At 42.0% G+C, this 21,978-nt stretch overlaps 1 protein-coding gene across 9 annotated transcripts in view; it reads left to right on the forward strand.

The window, feature by feature from the left end:
• The window catches only part of NBEA (neurobeachin), an 866,760-nt gene that overhangs the window by 379,387 nt on the left and 465,395 nt on the right, over positions 1-21,978 (forward strand). For 5 of the 9 annotated variants that reach the window (XM_068267062.1, XM_068267067.1, XM_068267066.1 and 2 more), the window contains exons 24-28: positions 1,272-1,425; positions 1,793-1,816; positions 9,348-9,528; positions 16,125-16,252; positions 21,173-21,280. In XM_068267062.1, coding sequence (XP_068123163.1) covers positions 1,272-1,425; positions 1,793-1,816; positions 9,348-9,528; positions 16,125-16,252; positions 21,173-21,280 — 595 coding nt within the window. The remainder of the gene's footprint in view (positions 1-1,271; positions 1,426-1,792; positions 1,817-9,347; positions 9,529-16,124; positions 16,253-21,172; positions 21,281-21,978) is intronic. The other 4 variants (XM_068267065.1, XM_068267069.1, XM_068267070.1 and 1 more) reach the window with 2 other exon arrangements.

Consider the following 21,978-nt stretch of genomic DNA (forward strand, 5'->3'; position numbering starts at 1 on the left):
AATCTCGAGGGCGTTTAATACTATTCCCCCTCTGAATCACCGCAACTTGGAGAGAGATGTCATTCGAGGTCCGGCGATTACTGAAACCTCAGATTACCCTTACGCGCCCCGCGCACTACAGCATTGCGGCTATAGCGGCTCCTAGTTTCGCTGCACTTAGTCTCTTTTGAGGCCTCATATTATAGCCAGTTCATAGTGGTCAGTTGCGTAGCAGAATAATTCTGCATGTAAAGTCGCTGCCCATACAGTTCTATGAGCATGTTCACAGTGATGCATTGTAACGGCTCTGAATGAATGTCTATGTCCAGTCTCCATTGCAGTTCACACACATTTTAACGCCGGTGTTATCCAACTTACTACCTCCAGCCTCAACCTGCTAACGTGACTCGTGCTCATAAACAGATGTTCAATGAGATGTTTATGTAGCTGTAGATTTTTCCTCTGTTGTACCACAATTTGCCATTCAGCTAATTACTGGTCTGAGACATGCTTATGCACTTTCAGTCCTGTGGGAGGAAAGCAATTTACAAATGTTGTTGTTGTTAACTTTGAGATTATGCAGATGTTATGTTAATTTTATGCAAATGCATGCATCTTGGAATTTGACCAATTTGATATTGATTCGTCCGTGTTCCAAGCTGCGTTCATTTGCATAAAATACGTGTCAATTTAAAATCTCATTGACCATCTGCATATACATCCATAAATAATGAATACACATTGTATGTATTGGCAACGTTTTCTAAACCTAATCATAATAGGGTTGGTGTGGCTGCATAATATTTAAAGCTATAGGCTTGCTATACACCAGCGGTTCTGGATGCTTGCCTTGCTTACAAGGGCGAAAAGGGATAATTTGCATATTCAGTAGTGGAGCATTGTGGGTAACCACAAATGTTCACTTATAGCTGAATTATTGCAAATTTCCTTTAGTTTTAAGAAGGCAAATTTCACCAAGCATTGCTTATTAGTAGGAGGGCTTTTCGGTCTCTTTTATCCCCTATACATTCCTAGTAGTTTGGGGCACCCTGAGCTGCTTGGTTACTCTGCTAAACATAATCACACACTGACACATCAATTTACACTAAGCCAGTCTCTGTAGCATATCTGTACGTTAACAGACTATATAGCGTTAACTGCCTAGACCAGTTAGAGGAACACCAATGTGAAGATTCAGCGGAAAGATGAAGTGATTGCTCTTAATAAGACATACTAATAATCTGTTCCTGAGCTCCTTTCTAGTGCTAATTTCATCTCTCCTTCTCCTCTAGTCATTCCACAAAATCCGTCATGGACTTTGTCAATAGCAATGAAAACATCATCTTTGTCCATAACACCATTCACCTGATTTCCCAGATGGTCGACAACATCATCATTGCTTGCGGAGGGATACTGCCTTTGTTGTCTGCAGCCACTTCGCCAACTGTAAGTACAATGTTGCCATCTAGTGGCCATTTCTCAGAATGGCCTGTATCTTTACATTCATAATTTCCTTAGCTTTATATTTATAATCTAGATTGTGTGTTTCAGTGCCAGATGCTAAGAGTCCAATCCACTTTAACGCCGTTTAAAACAGTTGTTGTTATAAACATTTATTTTGCTGAAATCAGCTGTTGCCCTTTGCAATCTTAATAATTTATAAGAGTTATAGCTTTTAATTATTCCCAATTATGTTTGAGCCATAGCACTTGAAAATGTATTTATTTTATACTGGTTTTTATTTTTTGATTGTAATGCTTTTTTTTTCTTGTACTGTTGTGGTCTGTTGTCTGTGTGTCTATTTCTTGTCCAGGGTTCTAAGGTTAGTATATCTGATGTAAGTTTGCGTTTTTATTATAATTTTATTCCCCTCCCCACACCCACACCTCATCGTTTGCTGTGTTTCACTCTGTGTGTCTAACTTATATCATAAAGCATGCATAACACTACAGAATTCTGTCTGTATGTATATCTCCGATTTCGCTTGTGAATTATTGGGTTATGCAATTGATCTATTTCCGTCCTGTGGGCTTATATGTTGAAAGGGGGGGGGGGGTGCTATATACTTTTTAAAATCAAGTAGATCTTGCTATAAAGCAGTAGAAGTATGTCTCCTTTCAATTTCCATGCATGATGTCCAAGTGCTATATTGGTTAATCATCAACCAAATCATGTTAACCAGAGATGATCAGTTTTATCCTACATACATTATCCTTGAGGAGAGTGTATTGAGAAGCATGCGATCAATTTAATCAGGTGACTTGTTTGCAAGTCTCTAAATTGGCTGGTCATGTCTCACTTCTGATTTCCTGTTTTAGCTTATGCAGGAAGTAGAAATGAAGTGTAATTGCCGTCTGGCATAACACAATTAAAAAACAGTTTTCCCTATACTTAATGCTTACATAGTATTTATTCCTGTCTGGGCCACAAAACAATTACTGGTAATTCAATTTGAGTATCGCAATTCCCCTAACCTCTCTTCTCCCTTATCCTCCATCCCTCAGACTACAGTCAGCTAGCATTGGATGCAGGCATATTTCTTATTAATGTAATATCCAGTTCGGCTTCTAAGCATCACACAGCTATTTATTTGACCATTCTGTTTTCTATCAGTGTAGCATGCACTCAGAATCTTCTTGTTTTGAATCAAGCTTTATCTCCTGCTCTCAGAGATGGAGCAATATTTTGGAGGCCTGAAACCCCCACTGTGGCATAGGTTTGTGACTGAAGAAGCTCTTGGGGAAAAATGAAAATAAACCTATTAACACTTTCAGGCACTTAAACAAAAAGTTATAATGGTATAGAAAATCTATTAAAGCAAAGGGTCAATTTTCACTGCAAGTCCACTTCAAGACATGATTTTGACCATCCAATTGGAGACTTACATTTCAGTAAACTAGTCAAATTGATAATGTTTCTCCATGAATCTTCCTCATGGAGAATATGTGGTAGAGTAAGTCATTCATTTCCATTCATTACCCATCACTGCTGTACAGTATTAAACCAGGCAGCACCTTCTGTGAAACATGCTTTGTCAGTTGTCCTATTAGCTTGGCAGTTGTGAATCTAAATTGAGTATTCACAGTAACAATTTGGATCTGTTGTTTAACAAGCCCTTCTTCTCTCTCCTTTCCCCCAAAAAGAAAAAAGTAGATAATACATGTTTAAGTATGTGAAAAAGAAACAAATGCTTATAAACATGTATACCTTTACCTATGAAGTGCTTATCCAAATAGTTTTTTTGTAATATGCGCTTAATACATCGTTGTTTATAGTGATGGTGTTCGAATCCTTGTTTAGTCATTCAGGGACCTGCATTATGCCGTACTCCACACTTCAGCACCACAGATAGTGGGATGGTCATGTGACTCAACCCATCCTGAACCGCAACATATACCGCGACCCTGTGACCTTCTTCACTAGCTTGGTGTTGAATTGTGTACAGCATAAATAAACCAGGTGCTTTAATTCAGAAACCCGATTTCAAGCACCAACACTAATTGTTTACATAGATCATGTGGTGTTATAGTGTCTCCCCATAGGCTCCCGTTGTATGTCATGTGACATTGGGAGCCTACGGTGAGACAATGCCGCCATGTGGTAGCAGAGGCAAAGTGCAAGAAGAGAAGAGGACCTGGCCATAGACGTCCGCTCTGCATTATATAAAGCAGGGCGACTGCACTTGTTTTCCTGGGGGGGGGGGGGGGGGGGGGGGGCACACTGATTGTTTGCCAGCATCGTGTGTTTAAACACACTGGCTGCCCTACTTGTTGGAGGGGCACAGGCGGTACTTACAACTGTATTAATATTATTACTGAGTGCACGCTATATATATCTTGTTATGCTTTTTATTAGATGGCACAATTAGTCAGTACAGTCACAGACTATGTGGTTTTCATTGGAGAAAAATTCCCCCTTTTTATATAGGTGACCTTACATGACCCATTGGGGCCTACTGTATGGTACAGTTTATTGCTCCATATTGCAAGGGGATTAAGTGTACACACACTCATAGAGGGGATAGTTAAAGCAGAAATGCCATATTTTTCAAGACAACCGCATACATAGTGGTTTGTCCATAGATTTGCATTACTGTGCATAATGTTGAATTCTTTAACACAGTAGTAAAAATTTGCAGTTGATCCAGTATATAATTTGACACTGCAATGAGAGGATCCTGCCCAATTGAGATTACAATCTATGTGAGTTTAGTGACATTGTGAGATTAATACGGACTTTAATTGCTCTTGGTCTGTTTTTTTAGCTTTCTATTAGCAATAGATTGATACATAGGCCTGTGTTACTCATGTGCAAATGCTCCCGCTGTTGTCTGCTTTATATTCCATTTCTTCAAGTTCTTACTCATCTTTTCCATTTATCGGTAAAAAAATTACTATACTAAGTCCTTATTACTTTATCAGCGCTCACCATATTGCAAATGCACACCGGTATTAACAGAAGGCTCTACTATTATTAACATGCATTACACTAAAGCAATGCAGAGCGCCACCTAAAGGCAAATGCCACTTTCATGATAAAATTCCATAAATAGATGCAAGTCTTTGCAAGTTAATTTTATTAAAAATATATTTCTAATTCTTTCTCTTCCCACTTAAACTTTTATCCGCAGCCAATATATATACAGTACTTCATTGGCTTCTACCGGGTTAGTTTACATCATTGTGAGGAAAACAGAGAATCTTCTACAACTTCCTACAGTTTAATTTCAGCCAATTTATATACCGTATATACTAGAGTATAAGTCTAGAAATTTAGGTCTGATTCACTTCATAAAAGTATAAGGGTTGACTTATATACGAGTCACGGGCAACACTGAGCACACTGAGTAATGTGTGTACTAATCGTGACATTCATATTTGCAGCAATTTACCCTGTGGTAAGTGATACTTTGAGGAAAGGAAATGCCAAAAAACAGGTGTAAAATGCCTGGCCACAACAATTAACAAGGAAAAAGCGGCAGGAGGGAAATACAGGGCTGCATAAAAGGGAATGAATAAGTATCCAGTATATACGGGTAGTTTTTCACAGGGCCGGTTCAAGTAACAATTGGGCCCTAGGGCAAAATTAGCCTGTGGGCCCCCCAACAGACACCCCCCGACCAAAAAGCGCCATTAGAGGCCCTTTGTTGCAGCCAAATTTTCCTCCTGGGCCCCTGAGCTGGCTGCTGACCCTCCCCCAATCACCTCCCAACTTAACAGACTCTGCAGAGTCCCTGGGGAGCAACAGTTAAGATGGGGGAGGGACACCTTGGGGGCCCCTACAGGCTCTGGGGCCTTTTTATGATTATTATACTCCTAGCCACCAATGAGCCAATGTTGACTTATTCCCGCCCACATTTCAAAAACTGCAAAATAGATTTCAATTCTAATTTATACAGTTAAGAACTTCCACAAACTTTCCAAAACTTGACAATAAGCTCTCACTACAGTTTTTGCAGCCTGGGCAACACGAGTACAGTATTTGAGTATTGCCATGAATCTGTACACAAGCATGCATTTTCCCCATCTCTATCGCAGTAATTAGTTGGAAATTTCAGGGCCCTTTGTTACTTATTTATAATCCCTGCACTCATCCAGTGATTGGCAGCAAATGGACACTCTCATCTGCCAGTTTCTGCTAGACTTGATTGACTTTATTTTATGTGAGCATATAAACAAAGTAATGAAGCTGATATAAGATATGCCATTAATGCTTTTAGTAGGCCTTGGAATGTTGGAAGCTCCTGTACAATACTGTACTGTGTGTTTGACAACAATGCCAGTTCATGCCAGTCTGTCATTTTCAATAGCAGTAGAAAATCTAATCTTTGAGGCACCCGCTCTAGAAAATCTAATTAAAATATATATATTCGGGAGATGCTTTAGCAGAGTGATGATTGTTGCTATGGGGAGAGAAGGAGGGACAATACATGGTAGTGGCTTCTGGTACCAGGTGTAAAGAGGGGAACAATTGACTCAGCTGTTGATTGTTTCTTAAAGGTCTGGCATGCTGGAACGACCTTGGCAGACTGCTGAGGACAACAGTCTAGCAATATGTACCCTGCTTTATTTATGTCCAAATTACCTTTGTGTGGAGCAGTAGTTTTTGTATGCCGCACTGTTCAACAGACGGGCTTCATATGAAGCACATTGTAATTAGTGTTTAGTGGAAGACGCCCCTTTGTTGAAGAATCATGAGGACAGTTTCCGGTTCGTAAAGTTTACAGGATCAGATCTCTTTGGCAGGTGTTTGTACTCGGCACGCAAATAACTCGTGGGGAAGCATTCTCCGAATATTCCTCTAATTAACTTAAAAACCTGAAACAGAATTTACCCTGATGTTTTAACTGGCTCCTAACTTGTGTATTTAGGCATTAGAATGCCCCTAATCATTGCTGTACTTGTTACCATTATGGCAAGTTGACGTTAAACGTCAAACCTTTCTTGATGAATCTAGAGTGTGAACGCTTTCCTTACCCGGCTTTGACGCCAAACACAGACTAAGCTTTACATTCTCTGAATTTCCCTCCTGATTAGGGCCGCTGAGCTACTGCCTGATGGCCTCAATAGATAGTAACGAGAAAATATTTTAATAGGATCCAGCCAGCATTTGTGCTCATGATACACCTTCCCCTGTTGTACATACTGCAGTGAGTGGTTTCTCACGTGGCTCTGTTTTACAAATTATAAACTCATACATATCTAGAAGGTCCTCTGAGAGCTCTCCTGCTTTCCCTCAGCCCCGTGAAGGGTGATAACTTTAACACCTACAGGGTAAAAAATGGAAGTCTATAAATACTTGGCATATGGTGCAGGAGTGTATTGTAATGTAATTCTCCTAGCAGATGGACACTGCTCTTTTCCATGACAGACCATATATTTTACCGGGAGCTTCTCCTTGTGGGACTTCATGTAGAATGTCAGAAACTGGAGATCTGTGTTAGTGAGGCACAAAATTCCACAAGCAGCGTGTGCTGGGTGCCCCGGCCGGCATTGCGTCACTGTCTGTGGAGACTTACTGTATCCTTTCAAAGCAAGTCCACTTTATTATCAACTCTATCCCGGGACACTGTGCTTTGTTTACAACTCTCTTACAGATGCTGACTTAAAGTGGAACTAAACTCAGAACTTCCTCTTATGCACAGCACGATAACCTTTATGGAAAATAATTCTTCATTGCAATTCATGGAATTCAAATAAATAAAGTTTTAACCTGGATTCGTTTTTCAGGGAGCACTGAAAGGGTTAAGCCTCGGGGCTTGTTTCCACTAGGGGTGATTCTGCCCAATTTCATGCAAGCAAGTCCAGAATTGCAGCCTATTGAAATCAGTAGGCTGCTTCCGAATTGGCGTGCATGAATTTTTTTTTTGTTGTTGCTGATAATGCATCCAAAATCCCATAGCTGTGCATGGCATGACTACAGGGATTTGGATGCATAATCACACTGCAAAGGTCCTGGAACTAGTGGAAACTCAGCCTACTTGATTACTGTATTAACCCCCTGGCGGTATGATTATTTCTGGATTTTACAGTCTTTTTAAAGGGTTTCAGACCCTAAAATCAGGAAAAAAAATATACTGCCAGAACACTAGCAGCCCCTGCTCTCACTCACCTACCTGGGCTCCAACGCTGCAATTTTCCCTCTGTCCTCCAGGTGGCGCTGCAACACTTTGGTGAGATCAATGACAGCGATCTCACCAGTGTGACTGAGAGCCTCGGAGGACAGGAAGGAGAACGGCTACCGATGTCTGGATCCCCCAGGAGGTGAGTAAAAATGCCCGCTGTGCGCTATACTCTGCATAGAGCTCCCGGTGGCTAGCCTGAGTGTAGCTCGGGATTACCGCCAGGGAGGTTAAACATCTGTGGCCGATCTCCTGCCATCCATTCACAACTACAGATGAGAACTAATTAGACACTTTGATCTGGCTAAACAAAACTGCTACTCAGTAAGTGCAGTGATTGGCCCAGTAGCGGAGCCATACGCTGGGTTTATATACTCTGAGACCCCACTGGATTTAGCTCAGTAAGTGAGGCCATTTACAGACATGTAAAGTCATTTTAGTAAACTTCTCTACCTTTACTAAAGATGGATTTTGTTGTTACTGGTTTAGTTTATAGGGCTTAAATACTGTCACAGTATTTATTTAGTCTGCCACAAAGCTGTTGGGATGTGTGACCATCACAGGGAAGACAACATGAGTATCTCAGTTCTTTATCATGTGAAAAAGCCATTCATGGGCACCCAGGACAGGTTGTAACAACAGGGGAGCAGCCCCAGTGACTTCAGGGGGCCCAGAGCTGTAAGGGGCCCCCAGCTACTATTTCACTCCCTCCATATTATTCTGCCCTGAACATATTAGTGCTTCTTTATACAGTTACCCCCTGTTATAGTGTGCTCTATTATACTCCACCCACCACATTAATTTATTTATTTTATTTATTGTATTTATAAAGCGCCAACATATTATGCACCATTAATGGTGAGCATACGAGTCTCAAGAGGACATAGAGTAGCCAAAGAGGTAATTTTGGAACTTTCTCAGCCCATCACTGTCACAGGAGGAGAATATGCCAGGGAACCCCTGCAAAGACCTCGAGGAGCCCTGGCGTTCCAGGGAACCCTGGTTGAGGAAGCCTCATAGATGAAGGATTTGAGAACACCAGACCACAAGCAAGGGGGAGCTATTAGGATGTTGGGGTTTCTTTTTCATCCCTAGTATCTACATCCAGTCTAGCAAGTCCAGGGATGTAGTGGCTGAATATAAACATATGCAGATTTGTACACGGACTCTGCACAAATTTTTTCTTGCAACACAGTGGGGCAAATTGTTCTAAACCTATGCAAGTAAATCTGGAGCAAAACTGATCCAAAAATGGAGCAAGTACCCAGATAAAGCGGTCTGATTGGCCGCTGTAAACAATTGCTTCACTTTAACACCAGTTTCGCTCCAGTTTTCCTTCAATCGGTTTTGAAAAAATCTTCCTCCGTTGTTGCTGGTGGTGGCTTTACAGCCACTTATTTCAGTTCCACTGCTTGTTGCTGGGGTTACATTCTCTCCTTTTTGTGCATGTACTAAAGGCCGTGCGATCTACTGTTAATCTGTACTGTCATTTGTCTTTATAACACATAACATTGTTGTCTCCAACCCCACATACTCTATGTGCCTATGAAAGGTCTGTCTGAGCTATGCCATGCACTGTTATACATCTGTGCTAATATGTTCTGTCTTTAGCCCTGAGCTGTCTGCCTGACTTGCACAGGCCCCTCTCTCTCTCCATTTTGGACTCAGTGGGGCCTTTGCAATTAAGGCTGGCGATCATGTTAATGGAATCACATTGTCATGTTGTTTCTTGTGACTTTGTTTTAAGACGGAGCTGGAGAATATTGAAGTGACACAGGGCATGTCATCGGAGACAGCGGTGACGTTCCTCAGCCGTCTCATGGCCATGGTGGACGTCCTGGTTTTCGCCAGCTCTTTGAATTTCAGCGAGATTGAAGCGGAGAAGAACATGTCTTCTGGTGGCTTAATGCGACAGTGCCTGAGGCTTGGTAAGTTCATGCTGTATAGTGCAGATGGTGTCTGTTAACCCTCGGCATGCTGGGAAGGGGTACGCCCACTCCTGCCCTGTGTGTCTGGCCGGCTCCAGAGTCACACAAGGAGTTAAAGTTCCTTGCCTTTAGGAACAGAATACATTGCTGCAGTTCACTATGGGAAGGTTTTGACCTAGTTCTAGATCTGCCTTGATATTATATATTTATAAATCTCCTACTGTGCAGCCTTATTATACAGAGCTGAACATTGTGATGAATTCAGGACTCGCAGTCCCCAGTAGGGATGGAGCAGAGGTTTTTATAAATGTATTCTGTGAAATATAAATGTGTTTTGTTTTTTTTAGAAAATACTTCCCATTTTCAGCACAGCCTAAGCTTATCAAAACGTAACGTGAACTTGTCACGGTGAATTAACCTTCCAGCAGTTGACACAATGTGGAGAAAGCAGGCACTCATTAGAGGAGAGCCACATTTGTTGCCTTTCAGCCCTGCCCCCTTCTTTTGCTTCAGTCATCCTAAAACCTGCAGGAGAGGAGACAGAAAGCTTACAGAGAGCAGCCTGTAATGAAGCAAAGTCACTGTAGTAATACTTTTTGAAGAGGATATGGTTTGGAAGGTATTGTCCTTCCACTTGAGAGTGATATGGAGGCTTGCCTGGCAGTCCTGTTAATCATCTGGCATCAACCGTGCTACGACCCTGAAACAAACGTGGCGTATCCAGTCAGACTTGAAGAGAACCTGAGATAAGATTTCAAGCATGTATACTTACCTGAGGTTCTCTCACTGTCCTTCCAGGCTGCTCTGTTCTCCCGCAGCCATCTCAGGTAGTTGCTGACTACCGTATATGTGTGGCACTTGCCTTGGGTGTACTTGTACCATAGCTACAAGAGAGCGATTTCGGGGCTTGTGTGGCTGGGATCACATATGAGCAGTGGAAAGTGGCCGGGCGAGTAAGGGAATTTACCGGGCTACACTGTAGGAGAGTGGAGAGGCCCAGGAGGATAGCGAGGGAGGCAGCAGCCTACATAGGGCTGGAGGAAGCTATAGGTGCCCCAATGTAGGTTAGCAAGCTCTAGGTGCCCCCAGTATAGGTTAGCCAACTATAAATGCCTCATTATAAATTAGCCAGCTATAGGTGCCCCCAGTATAGGTAGCCAGGCATAGACACCTGAAGTATAGGTAGCCAGGCATAGATGCCCCCAGTATAGATAGCCAGGCATAGTTGCCCCCAGTATAGGTTAGCCAGCTGTAGGTGCCCCAGTATAGGTTAGCCAGCCGTAGGTTCTGTGGTAAAGGTTAGCCAGCTATAGGTGGCCCAGTATAGGTTAGCCAGCTACAGGTGCCCCCAGTATAGGAAGGCTGGAGGGGGAGTAGCGGAAACACAGTAGCGGGGAGGAAAGCCCGACTCCAGCGCCCCCCCCCCCCCAAACACACACACACACCTAGGACCTGCTTTCAGCGCTCCTCCCTCCAGCAAATAGCAGGGCATGCAGGCAGGGGACGCTAACTCACCTCTTCCTGGCTCCAGGCAATGATGCTCTGTGTGACGCAGGTCTTCTACGTTTCTCCAGTGCCACTGACTCTACTTCCCTTAGCATAAGTAGAGTCAGCGGCATTGAGAGACATAGAATATGCACACAGAGCTCCATCGCATGAAGCCAGAAAGAGGTGAGTTAGCGTCCCCTGACTGCCCACCATGCTGCACGAATTACTGCAGGGGGGAGCGATGACTGGGCCCTGGGTGAGGGTGGTGGGGAGTCGTGCCTCCCTTCCCACCTCTGTGTGCACACTGCTCCCTCTCCTGCGCTGTGCCACCCTGCTGCCCCTACCCCCCACAGGCTTCTCCCCCCATGGGCTCCCATGCAGAGGCGATTGTTATGCCCCTGGGTTAGTTAATCTTTCTGTGAAAAAGACCATTAACATTACTTTCCAGGAATCCTGGAACTTGGTTAATGTGAAAGACAACCACTCAACTCCAAAATCTTAGTGGCGTTGGCTCAAGGAAATTGCAAACGACAAACTTCAAGGTGTCAGCAGCCATGTTACTGCTGCTCTACCCCTTCTCCAGAAACATTTAATACTGTCCATACGGATCAGGTCATCTGGGTGTTGGGAACGGCAGACGACTAATAGACTTTGGTGTTCATTTTTGGTAACAGAGCTCCTAAATGGTGAGTTTGGCGCCTGATGATAGTAGCTGACTCGCTACTACATAGAAAATAATGCTTGTAGCAGATTGTAGACTACTATTGGCTACAACGTATGGTTGTTTGGTCACCGGAGTTGGTGTTAATGTTAGGTTAGTTTTTGGCACTTAGTTAGTTGGTTAGTGTTGGGCATTAGGTGGGGAGGCTAGTTTTAGGCACTGACCAATGACCATTGGCATCAGCAAGATGCCTGTGGTTATTCATAAAATGAAAGTAAACTATACATACACAACACTTCCTGGTGATCTTTTGCTTTAAAATAAGTATGCAGGTTAGGTGTTAGAAACTATTAGAAAATAGCTGCATACAGTTTTGCCAATGGCTGATTCTGAAGATAAGGAGGTCAGCATGACAACCAAACAATTCATATTCATGTTAGAACAAGGCAGCAATAGTATCGTTCACTGTCTCCATGGTGTGGGTGCACTTTATTTACATCAGCCCCTGTGTGGTGTCTCCTGCTTACATTGTGGTGTTTGCTCCTTACTGGCTTCAGAGCAGAGGAGTAGCTATGGGTGGCCAAGGGGGGCAGGGGGGGCATATGTCCCCGGGCGCAGCACTGTGAGGGCGCTCAACACAGCTGCTTCACCCCTACGTGCATGAGAGGTGGCTCGCTGGCTGCCTGAAGGGCCCCTGCTTCTCCCTCCCTCCGCAGAAGCGTTAACAGCAGCAGAATAAGGCTATCTAAAGGGGCACACATCTGGCTATCTGAATGGGGTAAGGGGGCACATATAGCTATCTAAATAACTTTTGACTCCACCCATGACCATGACCACATTCTGATGTGTGACCACACCCATTTTGTCCAGAGGGGGGAGCAAAAACTGTCTTTGTCCCCGGGCGCAGAAAACCTTAGCAACACCTCTGCTTCAGAGGAGGCTGCTGCTGGTGAGAGCTTGTGCATCATAAGGTTATGCTGTAAGTATGAACACATACCACAGTGTGCCGGTCACATATTAGAATCCACACTCATCCGAGGCCGTTGATCAGTTTGTTCTGTCTGTATGGCAGGGATCAGGACCATGTTGTAAACCTTCTTGTTCTGCATACCTGAGTAATTCAAATAAATACAATTTATTGGGCTGTTTTTTTGATTTATAGCTTCTTCCTTGTTCAGTGTGATTTTTATGTTTTTTCATATACCCTTTCTGACATGTGTTTCTCATTTTTATGGTGGATTTCTCCTCTGGGATTTCTCTTCCTGACTCTGAGTAACTTACTCTAGGATAATAGAGATAGCAGTATCTTATCTATGGAACATGAAAATGTAACCCTTCTAGCTTTTTACCCCTATGTATTAAAGTGTGACTCTAACTAAAACAAATGTTACTGACAAGAGAGAGAATATCATATATTCCCCCCCCCCCCCTTCCTGTGAGTGAATGGCTCAAGCCCTTTTTCTGGGAGCTTTCACACACCTGACAAACACTGAACTCTGTCTTTAGTCTCTTTGGTCCTGCCCAGTTTATATTTTCTGGTTGCCTATATTTATAATTTAGCACCTGAATACCAGTGAAGTGCAAGTAAACATTAGCGGGCGTAACATATGTCCAACATACACATTGGCCTCAGTTCTGCTTGGGTTAGCGTCCTTTTGTACCGCATACATGGTCATTTATCGCATTCGGCAGTGCCGTTTGCAATTCTGACCGATTTTAGTCATAAATTACATAATGGGGTAACAAGTCATAAAATGTGTGGTATTTTACCGAATATCGAAGTTCTCATTGAAAATAGGGTGCATTTTAGCACATCATTTACTAATCATTTTAAGACATACCTGTACTGGGTGGTGAAGTCAATTTGTGTGCATTTTGCAGTTTTTAGTGGAGTTCCCATTCAGGCTGTGTAATAGAATAGTAGAAATAAACCTCCAAATATTTACTGGATTTACTGGGATGCCTATAAATATATTTTCCCTACATAATCATATACACTCCCCCCCCCCCCCCCCAAAAGAAAGAAAACCACCTTCCAATACTATTCTAACATATGGAAGACAATTGGATTATTTTGTATTTACCACATGCTTACCGCTGAAATATCACACTTTTACCGCATTTTCTACACTTTTAACCATAGTTTTAGAGAATTACCGAAAAATGATCACATGTGGAAAAATCTTTCAGAATTACCAAGAACAAGGGAAAATTGCGGTATTTTCCAGACAAAAAAAATACCACATGTAGCTACCAGAATTGAGGCCATTATAGGTATAACATACCTACCACAGACCACTGTTTACTTGCACTGTCACTGCACAGTGAGCAGTAGTGGATGCACCCCAAGTGATGAGATTTAAAGAGGAACTCCAGCCTAAACAAACATACTGTCATTAAGTTACATTAGTTATGTTAATTAAAATAGATAGGTAATATAATCTCTTACTCACACTGTTTTAAAAGAACAGGCAAATGTTTGATTTCATGATGGCAGCCATCTTTTTGGTTGAAAGGAGGTGACAGGGAGCATGAGACACAGTTCCAACTGTCCTGTGTCCTGAGCACCTCTCCCAGTTGCTAGGCAACGTGAATAACATAGGAAATCCCATCATGCTCTGCACAGCATCAAGGAAAAAAAGCCCGGGCTTTTTTTCTTTGATGGGTGGAGCTTAGCTGAAAATGCTTTAGTAAGAAAAACAAAGTTCTGATGCTGTGAAACTGTTAAAGAAACACCAAGCCTTCTCAGTTCTGCTGAGTAGATTTTTAGTCCGGAGGTTCACTTTAACTGTTGTCTGTTTCTTATTTCATTTGCATTTGTAATGTCTGACCTTTGTGTCTGGTCATAGAAGTGCATCTGAGTGAATTAATGTATGTGAGGATGAGTCTTTGAAACATCAGGCTGCATGCAACTGTCATTTTTTTTGTAGAACTGGTTTGATAATAAAACCATGAATGGAAGTTGTTGCTATGGGCAACGAGAACAAATACTTTTACCCACACTCGAGGCGCTGGGTCAGAAGCTGAGAGCAATTTTATTTTTCTCTCAGGAAGAGCTGGTATAGGTTTACTTAAGAGTTATTATGACCTTCTCTATGCTCTGTATGTGATATTAAAGCTTGCAGGCCTTTAGAAATAAATATGACCTTTGTTTCTGTGGTAGTGACTTTGGGTATGTGAAACTGTTTCTTCTAAATAAATATTATTAAAAATAACTTAAATAAAAAAAAAACACTGGACCAAAATGTCAACTGCCCCCCCCCCCCCCCCAAAAAAAAAAAAAAACCTAGCAGAGATTTTCACCATGAGGTAAATGAAAATAATAATGCTAACTTTTATATAGCGCTTTTCTCTAGTCAGTTTCAAAGTGCTTGAGAGCTGCAGCCACTATGGGTGTGCTAAGTAGGCCACCTGGAGTCTTGCCCAAGGCCTCCTTACTGTATAGGTACTGGCTGCAGACAACCCTGGTCTCCTATGTCAAAGGTGGTGCTCTTAACCAGTAAACTATCTAGCCACTATACTCCATAGACCCACAAAATACAGGCAGCAGGGATGTACTTATCACTCAGTATATCTGTGCATGCATTTAATTATTGTGTTTATTGAAGTTCACTTTAATTAAAGCTGTCATCACTCTTCATGTCCCTGTTCCACCTACATTTATGATAATGCAATAAATACATTTGTGTTATTTAAGAAAATTCATGTTTCTGCACCTCAAAGACTGACTAATAAATTATGGCACCATTAAAGTGTAACCAAACTCTTTCACAGCACACAATGAAAAGTCTTTATTGCTCATATATTTGCTGAAGAAATCCACTGCTGTGTTTGTGTTTATTTTACCCAGATCAATGTGCCTATTTAGTTATCAGCAGCTGTGAATAGACTGCAGCTCTATCCCCATACTCTGAGGTTTATCCCTTCAGTGATCCCTGCAAAGTGGAACTAAGTTGTAAACTTCCGGGTTTTTTAGGGCCCACACAAACACGGAGAGAACATACAGTACAAACTCTGTGCAGAAAGTGCCCTTGTAGAGATCCGAACTAGGGACCCAGCTCTGCAAGGCGGGAGTGCTATCCATTATACCACCGTGCTACTATGAGAGATCTGAAAAGTAAACGCTGAACACTTCAATGCCTTCATAAATAGCCTCCTTAGTTAGGGCCAGGGCCCACTAACGCAGTTGAGTCCGCTTCTGTCAATTTTTCAGCATCTTTAACATTGATGTGTAACTGAAAAGCAGACACAACTGCATCAGTGGGCTCTGACCCTAACAGGCTTTCCAGTGCAATAGTTTTGAAAAAAATTCAAAAACATTTCAGGTTTCAGCAAGAGGACACAATTCACTCATGTTTTTATTTTGAACTTATGCCTGTGTTTATTCATGATTCTGCTATATACATGTGAAGAGTATGCGAGTCAATTTTGATTAAACCTTTTTTAGTTTGCTGTGTAGCTGTACGAAACTGCTTGGAGTGCCGGCAGAGGCAGCGGGACCGAGTAACCAAATCTATGAGTAGCGGGAAAGTCACAGATGCCCTGCAGAGCTTGCCAGGCAGCGGCGCAGCCAAGGTAAGATGCTGTGTGTGGTCCTGTTTCCAAGCTGTGTATATTTGCATACAATTTGCATAAACTCAGGACGATTAGCATCTCATTGACCATTTCTAGTGAGCAGCAGTGAAAACTTCAGTAGTGAAGTTTTTAAGTAGAAGTGAGAGTTGCACCTATGTAATGACCGTATTATATTGCACAGCACATGTATTGTGAGCATAGCAGACATTGGTGTGTTGCCCTGTAGGCAGTGATGTAACTACAGGGGAGCACAGCCCCCGCAACCGCAAGGAGGTTTTACATCAGGGCCCATATGCAATTTGCTTTTTCACCTGAGTTTTCTTCTCAACTTGAAAATAAACAGCTTTTTAAAGTGAACCAGAGACGAAGCACCCTCATGTAGTGCACCATATATATCAGTTGGAACATTGGAGAAAACACCTACCCTGCTCTCTGTTTCATTATTTACTGTTCAGCCTGCTTGTTATCAGCCCTGATAAAATTCCGGACTGAGCATTCAGTCTGGCTTTGCTCAGGAATCATTATAGCTGAGTTTGTCTTCTCTGATGTCTGTTCAAGCCAAGCCTGCCCCCTTCTGGCTCTGCTATAATGACTCCGCTATAATGATTCTTGAGCAACGCCAAACTGAATGCTCAGTTGGGGATTTAATCAGGGCTGGTAACAAGCAGGCTGAGCAGTGAAGAATGAAACAAAGAGCAGAGTAGGTGTTTTCTCTAATGTTCCCACTGATATATATGGTGAAATACACGAGGGTGCTTCGTCTCTGGTTCACTTTAAACCCCCAGCAAGCAAACAAATACTCAAAATAATTTTGACAGTACTTTTTCACCTACTTTTTCGTATACTTTTTTCATTGCAAAATGCTAAAAGGTTATTTTAAATCGAAGATGAAAGAAAACTGACACTTGCATGGGACCCCCAGGCTGTGAGGGCCACAGTGGGTTGGCAAGGGAAAGGGTGTGAACATTGGGGTCCCCATCAAAGATTTGGGTGGGGCCCATGAGCCTGTAGGGCATGCAGGTGTTGTCTGCACAGTGGGAGATACAGCTGTCTACATCACATAACATGGCTTTAGGACAAGGCAGGAAATATCTTCTATCTGATGGGGACTCCTCCAGATTATCTGCTGAGCTCTGAAGGAAAGTGTATTGTCAGAGGTTAAATAAACTGAATTAGGTTGGATGCTGGTGGGACTTATTGAATTTGTAGAGTAATGCTTCAGACGCGGGTAAAGAATGAAATTAAATCTTAGAAAAACACTACTGCTCTGACCTGATTCCTGCAAAATCAGAAACATACCCTACGAGTGATTAAAAGCTGGGATAGAGGCGGGCAGCCAATTATAATTGAAAAGCCATTATGTTACAGCTTAGTCCCTTGTGAGTAATAGAATACATTCCAATTCTTCAGATGACTGTTGCAGCTCTTCTGCAGAATAAAGTTAGTGAGAGCGAGTTAATAGGATCAGGGACAGCCATATTACACAGTTCCTATACTGTTCTGTTACAGAGCTGTAATAAAAAAGATACATTGAGCTGATGCACCAACTAGCAGTAAGCATAATGTGCGCAGGTAGCGCAGTACTATTTTACTGTCGCTAATGCTGGAGGAGCACTACCTGTCAATCTATTAGCGCTACACATGTTGCTATGGTAATGTGCATCATAATGCACATTACCATAGCAACGTGAACCTTAACCCATTAGCGTGACTCGTATTACTATAACGGGCAGTGCTTCCCCAGCATTCGTAATGGTAAAAGTGTTGACAATCTTACCACTAATTAGTGCCAGGGCTGTGGAGTCGGAGTCGAGTACCTAGAGTCGGTGGTTTCATAAATTGAGGAGTTGAGTCGGATGGATTTTTGATTTTTGTTCCCACTCTATAGCCTTGTGAAGAATGTGGAGTCAGAGTTGAGGAGTCAGAGCAATTTTGGGCACCTGAAGTCGGAGTTGATTGTTTCATTAACTGAGGAGTTGGAGTTGGATGGTTTCTGTACTGACTCCACAGCCCTGGTTAGTGCGTCAGGCCCATAGATATATGCATAGAGGTATATTCACTAAACTCTGATAAACTTTACATGTGCAGACATTGCATGCATAGGTTATTGGACTTTATGCAAATTATGTAGTGCTGTACATAATTTGTTCAGTGATGCTTGCTAAATAGGCAGCGTAGTTAACGCATGTATAATGTGAGCTGCGCAACTTGTGCAAAGTGTTATGTAATTTGTGCAAATCCTTGTAACCTTTACCTGCGCTGCCTGCACACATATGGTTTACTGAAATTTTAGTAAATATACCCCATGGATGAATGGATGGTCGTTTGCACTCGGTGTCTGCATACATTTCCATAACACTTTCCTCTCCTGATATCACTCTCATGGATTTCTTCCTATGGACTTATGCTAATGATATCTTTTGATAAAACTAGTGCATCTTACACACACTAGATAGTCTTCAGCCGAGATGGTTGCTTGATGCAGTCTTGAATGAGAATTTAGCAGGCATACAGTCACGCTCTGCCCACCTACACCCAGCGCAGCATGTCTGTAGAGTAATTGGTCCCCGTTATGTCACTAAGGGCAAAGTGAATGGGCCTCAAAGAGGAACTCCAGTGGAAATAATGTAATTAAAAAGTTCTTCATTTGTACAATAATTATGTATAAATGACATGTCAGTGTTTGTCCATTGTAAAATCTTTCCTCTCCCTGATTTACATTCTGACATTTATCATATGGTGACATTTTTACTGCTGACAGGTAATGTCAGTGGAAGGAGATGCTGCTTGCTTTTTTTTTGCATTTGGAAACTGCTGTAAACAGCTATTTTCCACAATGCAATGAGGTTCACAGACAGGAAACGGTCAGGACCATGATCCTGACGACATACTGTGGGAGGGGTTTCACCACAATATTAGCCATACAGAACCCTCTAATGATCCGTTTGAGAAAAGGAAAATATTTATCATGGGGAAGGGGGTATCAGCTACCCTAGTATCAGGCTGCTCTGTATGGCTATTATTGTGGTGAAACCCCTCCCACAGTGTGATGTCAGGACCATGGTGCTGACATCACACTGTGGGAGCCTTGTTGCATTGTGGGAAATAACAGCTGTTTCCAACTGCCCCAAAAAACAAGCAGTCGCTACTTCCACTGACATCACCTGCCAGCAGTAAAAATGTCTATTTATTCCTCTTTGATCTGCGCTGACTTCTTAATATTAAAGTGAACCTTTGGACTAAAAATCTACTCAGCAGAACTGAAAAGGCTTTGTGTTTCTTTAACAGTTTCAAAGCATCAGAACTTTGTTTTTCTTACCAAAGCATCATTTTTAGCTGCATTTTTATCTAAGCTCCACCCATCAAAAAAAAACCCGGGCTTTTTTTCCCTGGTGCTGTACAGAGCATGATGGGATTTCCTATGTTGTCACATTGCCTAGCAACTGGGAGAGGTGCACAGGACAGTTGGAACTGTGTCTCATGCTCCCTGTCACCTTTTCAACCAAAAAGATGGCTGCCATCATGAAATCAAACATTTGCCTGTTCTTTTAAAACAGGGTGGGTAAGAGATTATATTACCTAACTAACTTAATTAACATAACTAATTTAACTTAAAGTGGACCCAAACCAAACATTTTTTTTAATTAAAAATATTTAGCACCACTCTGACACATACAAAGATAAATAAACACTCCTTCAAACCTATGCGCATTTCAGTGCATGCTTTTCACCCTTCTCTTTTCATAACTAGGATTATACTGGGGGCAGCCATTAGCAATTCCTCCATTGCTGGACACCATCTACTCCACCAGTTTGCCGGAAAAATCCCGGCAATATGAAAAGAAGGGAGGGGTTCCTCCAATAAATGTAAAATATTTTATATTTGTCATCATGCAGCTGAAAAAAGGCTGCTATTTATTATTATCACTTAGAAAATAGATTTTATTTCTGAAATCTTGTATTTTTAATTTGGGTCCACTTTAATAACAGTATGTTTGTTTAGGCTGGTGTTCCTCTTTAACTTTCTGGACGTTGTTTTTTCTCAGCAGCGATCAAATGTTCTATTTCCTTGGAGCTGATATATTGTTTGCTAGTAAAAATGTCGCCATGTGATAAATGTCAGAATGTAATCCAGGGAGAGGAAATAATTTGGGCAAACACTGACTAAATCATTGATACATAATGAAAAAAGTGCTTAATTTCTACAATAATGTTATTTTCACTCGACTTCCTCTTTAAAGGGGAACTGAAGAGAGAGGTATATGGAGGCTGTCCTGTTTATTTCCTTTTAATCAATACCAGTTGCCTGGCAGCCCTGCTGGTCTATTTCTCTGCAGTAGTATCTGATTAAAACCAGAAACAAGCATGCAGCTAGTCTTGTCAGATCAGACTTAGAAGTCTGAACCACTGAAACACCTGATCTGCTGCATGCTTGTTCAGGGGCTATGGCTAATAGTAATAGAGGCAGAGGATCAGCAGGGCTGCCAGGCAACTGGTATTGTCTAAAAGGAAATAAACATGACAGCCTCCATATACCTCTCTCTTCAGTTCCCCTTTAAGCTTTCTTTCACGTATTCCTGACAGCACTTTTTCTATTTGTCTGTCACTACCATATGAGTCTGCCTTATATTTAGTGAGCTGAAGCAATAGGTTGTGTCCTTCCATGGAGTGATAGGAGGAAAGACAAGAATATAAAGACTAACAACTATACCCAAGAGGCTAGACAAAATTGCTTGTAAACTAGATTCAGTGGGAATTCACATGACTACAGAGGCCTACGCTATGCATTTGTGTTACAGGGAGATGTAAGCTCTTAATGTATGCTTTCTTAATGTATTTGGTGTACTTTTGAATCCATTTTTCACTGGGTATGTTTCAGGCATGTATTGGAAATGACATTATGCCTTGTTTATCACACAGACCCCCGTGGACAACGTTACTGGTAACCTGTCGCCAATCAAGGATCCTGACCGACTACTCCAAGACGTTGATATTAATCGCCTGAGAGCCGTTGTCTTCCGTGATGTGGTGAGTGTTTATGTTAATGACAACAGTTATGGCACTTTGTATGCGATATTGGACTATTTTGCGCATCTTTTTATACCTCAACAAAGAAATGATTTATTTTATCAGTAGTGGCACTTGAGACAACCGTGATATCCAGTAGAGTCTCCCACCCTGAAAATGCTGTAAGGGCCCGGCCTAGTTGCTGCAGTTCAGCACTAGCTCTGCATGCTAGTCGGGCTATAAGGGAGTATATCTAATGAACATGTATCAATTTGCCCTGCTCTCCTGTGGTAGATGCATTGCACATTGCAGTAATGCCTGCTTGGCTTACAGTGCTTGTGTCTGACCATGGGAGTACAGGAAACAAATGCAGGACAGATTAACACACAGTAGTGCTTTCAGAAGCTGTGGCTTTGTCTCTTGAGGTAACCAATAAATGGTATCATGTTCACACCAATAGTTTTTGCTTTAGCAGCATTTTAATTACCTGTACTGTTTAAATAAATCTGTAGGTAGATTAAACATGGATTTATCATTGACTTTTATGTGAATTGATAGGTTACAGCTCCGCATCACCAAATTATTATTGCATTATTATTTTTTACTCCAAAACTCCAAAAGACTCAACAGATGCTGGCACCAAGCGGTCATCCTGCAGTTTAGCAACAAGTCTGCTTGGGAATGAGCACATTGTGGTTGCTTTGAATGAATGGTAGCTT

This window comes from Hyperolius riggenbachi, chromosome 2 (assembly GCF_040937935.1).
Source record: "Hyperolius riggenbachi isolate aHypRig1 chromosome 2, aHypRig1.pri, whole genome shotgun sequence".
NCBI classification, from domain to species: Eukaryota; Metazoa; Chordata; class Amphibia; order Anura; family Hyperoliidae; genus Hyperolius; species Hyperolius riggenbachi.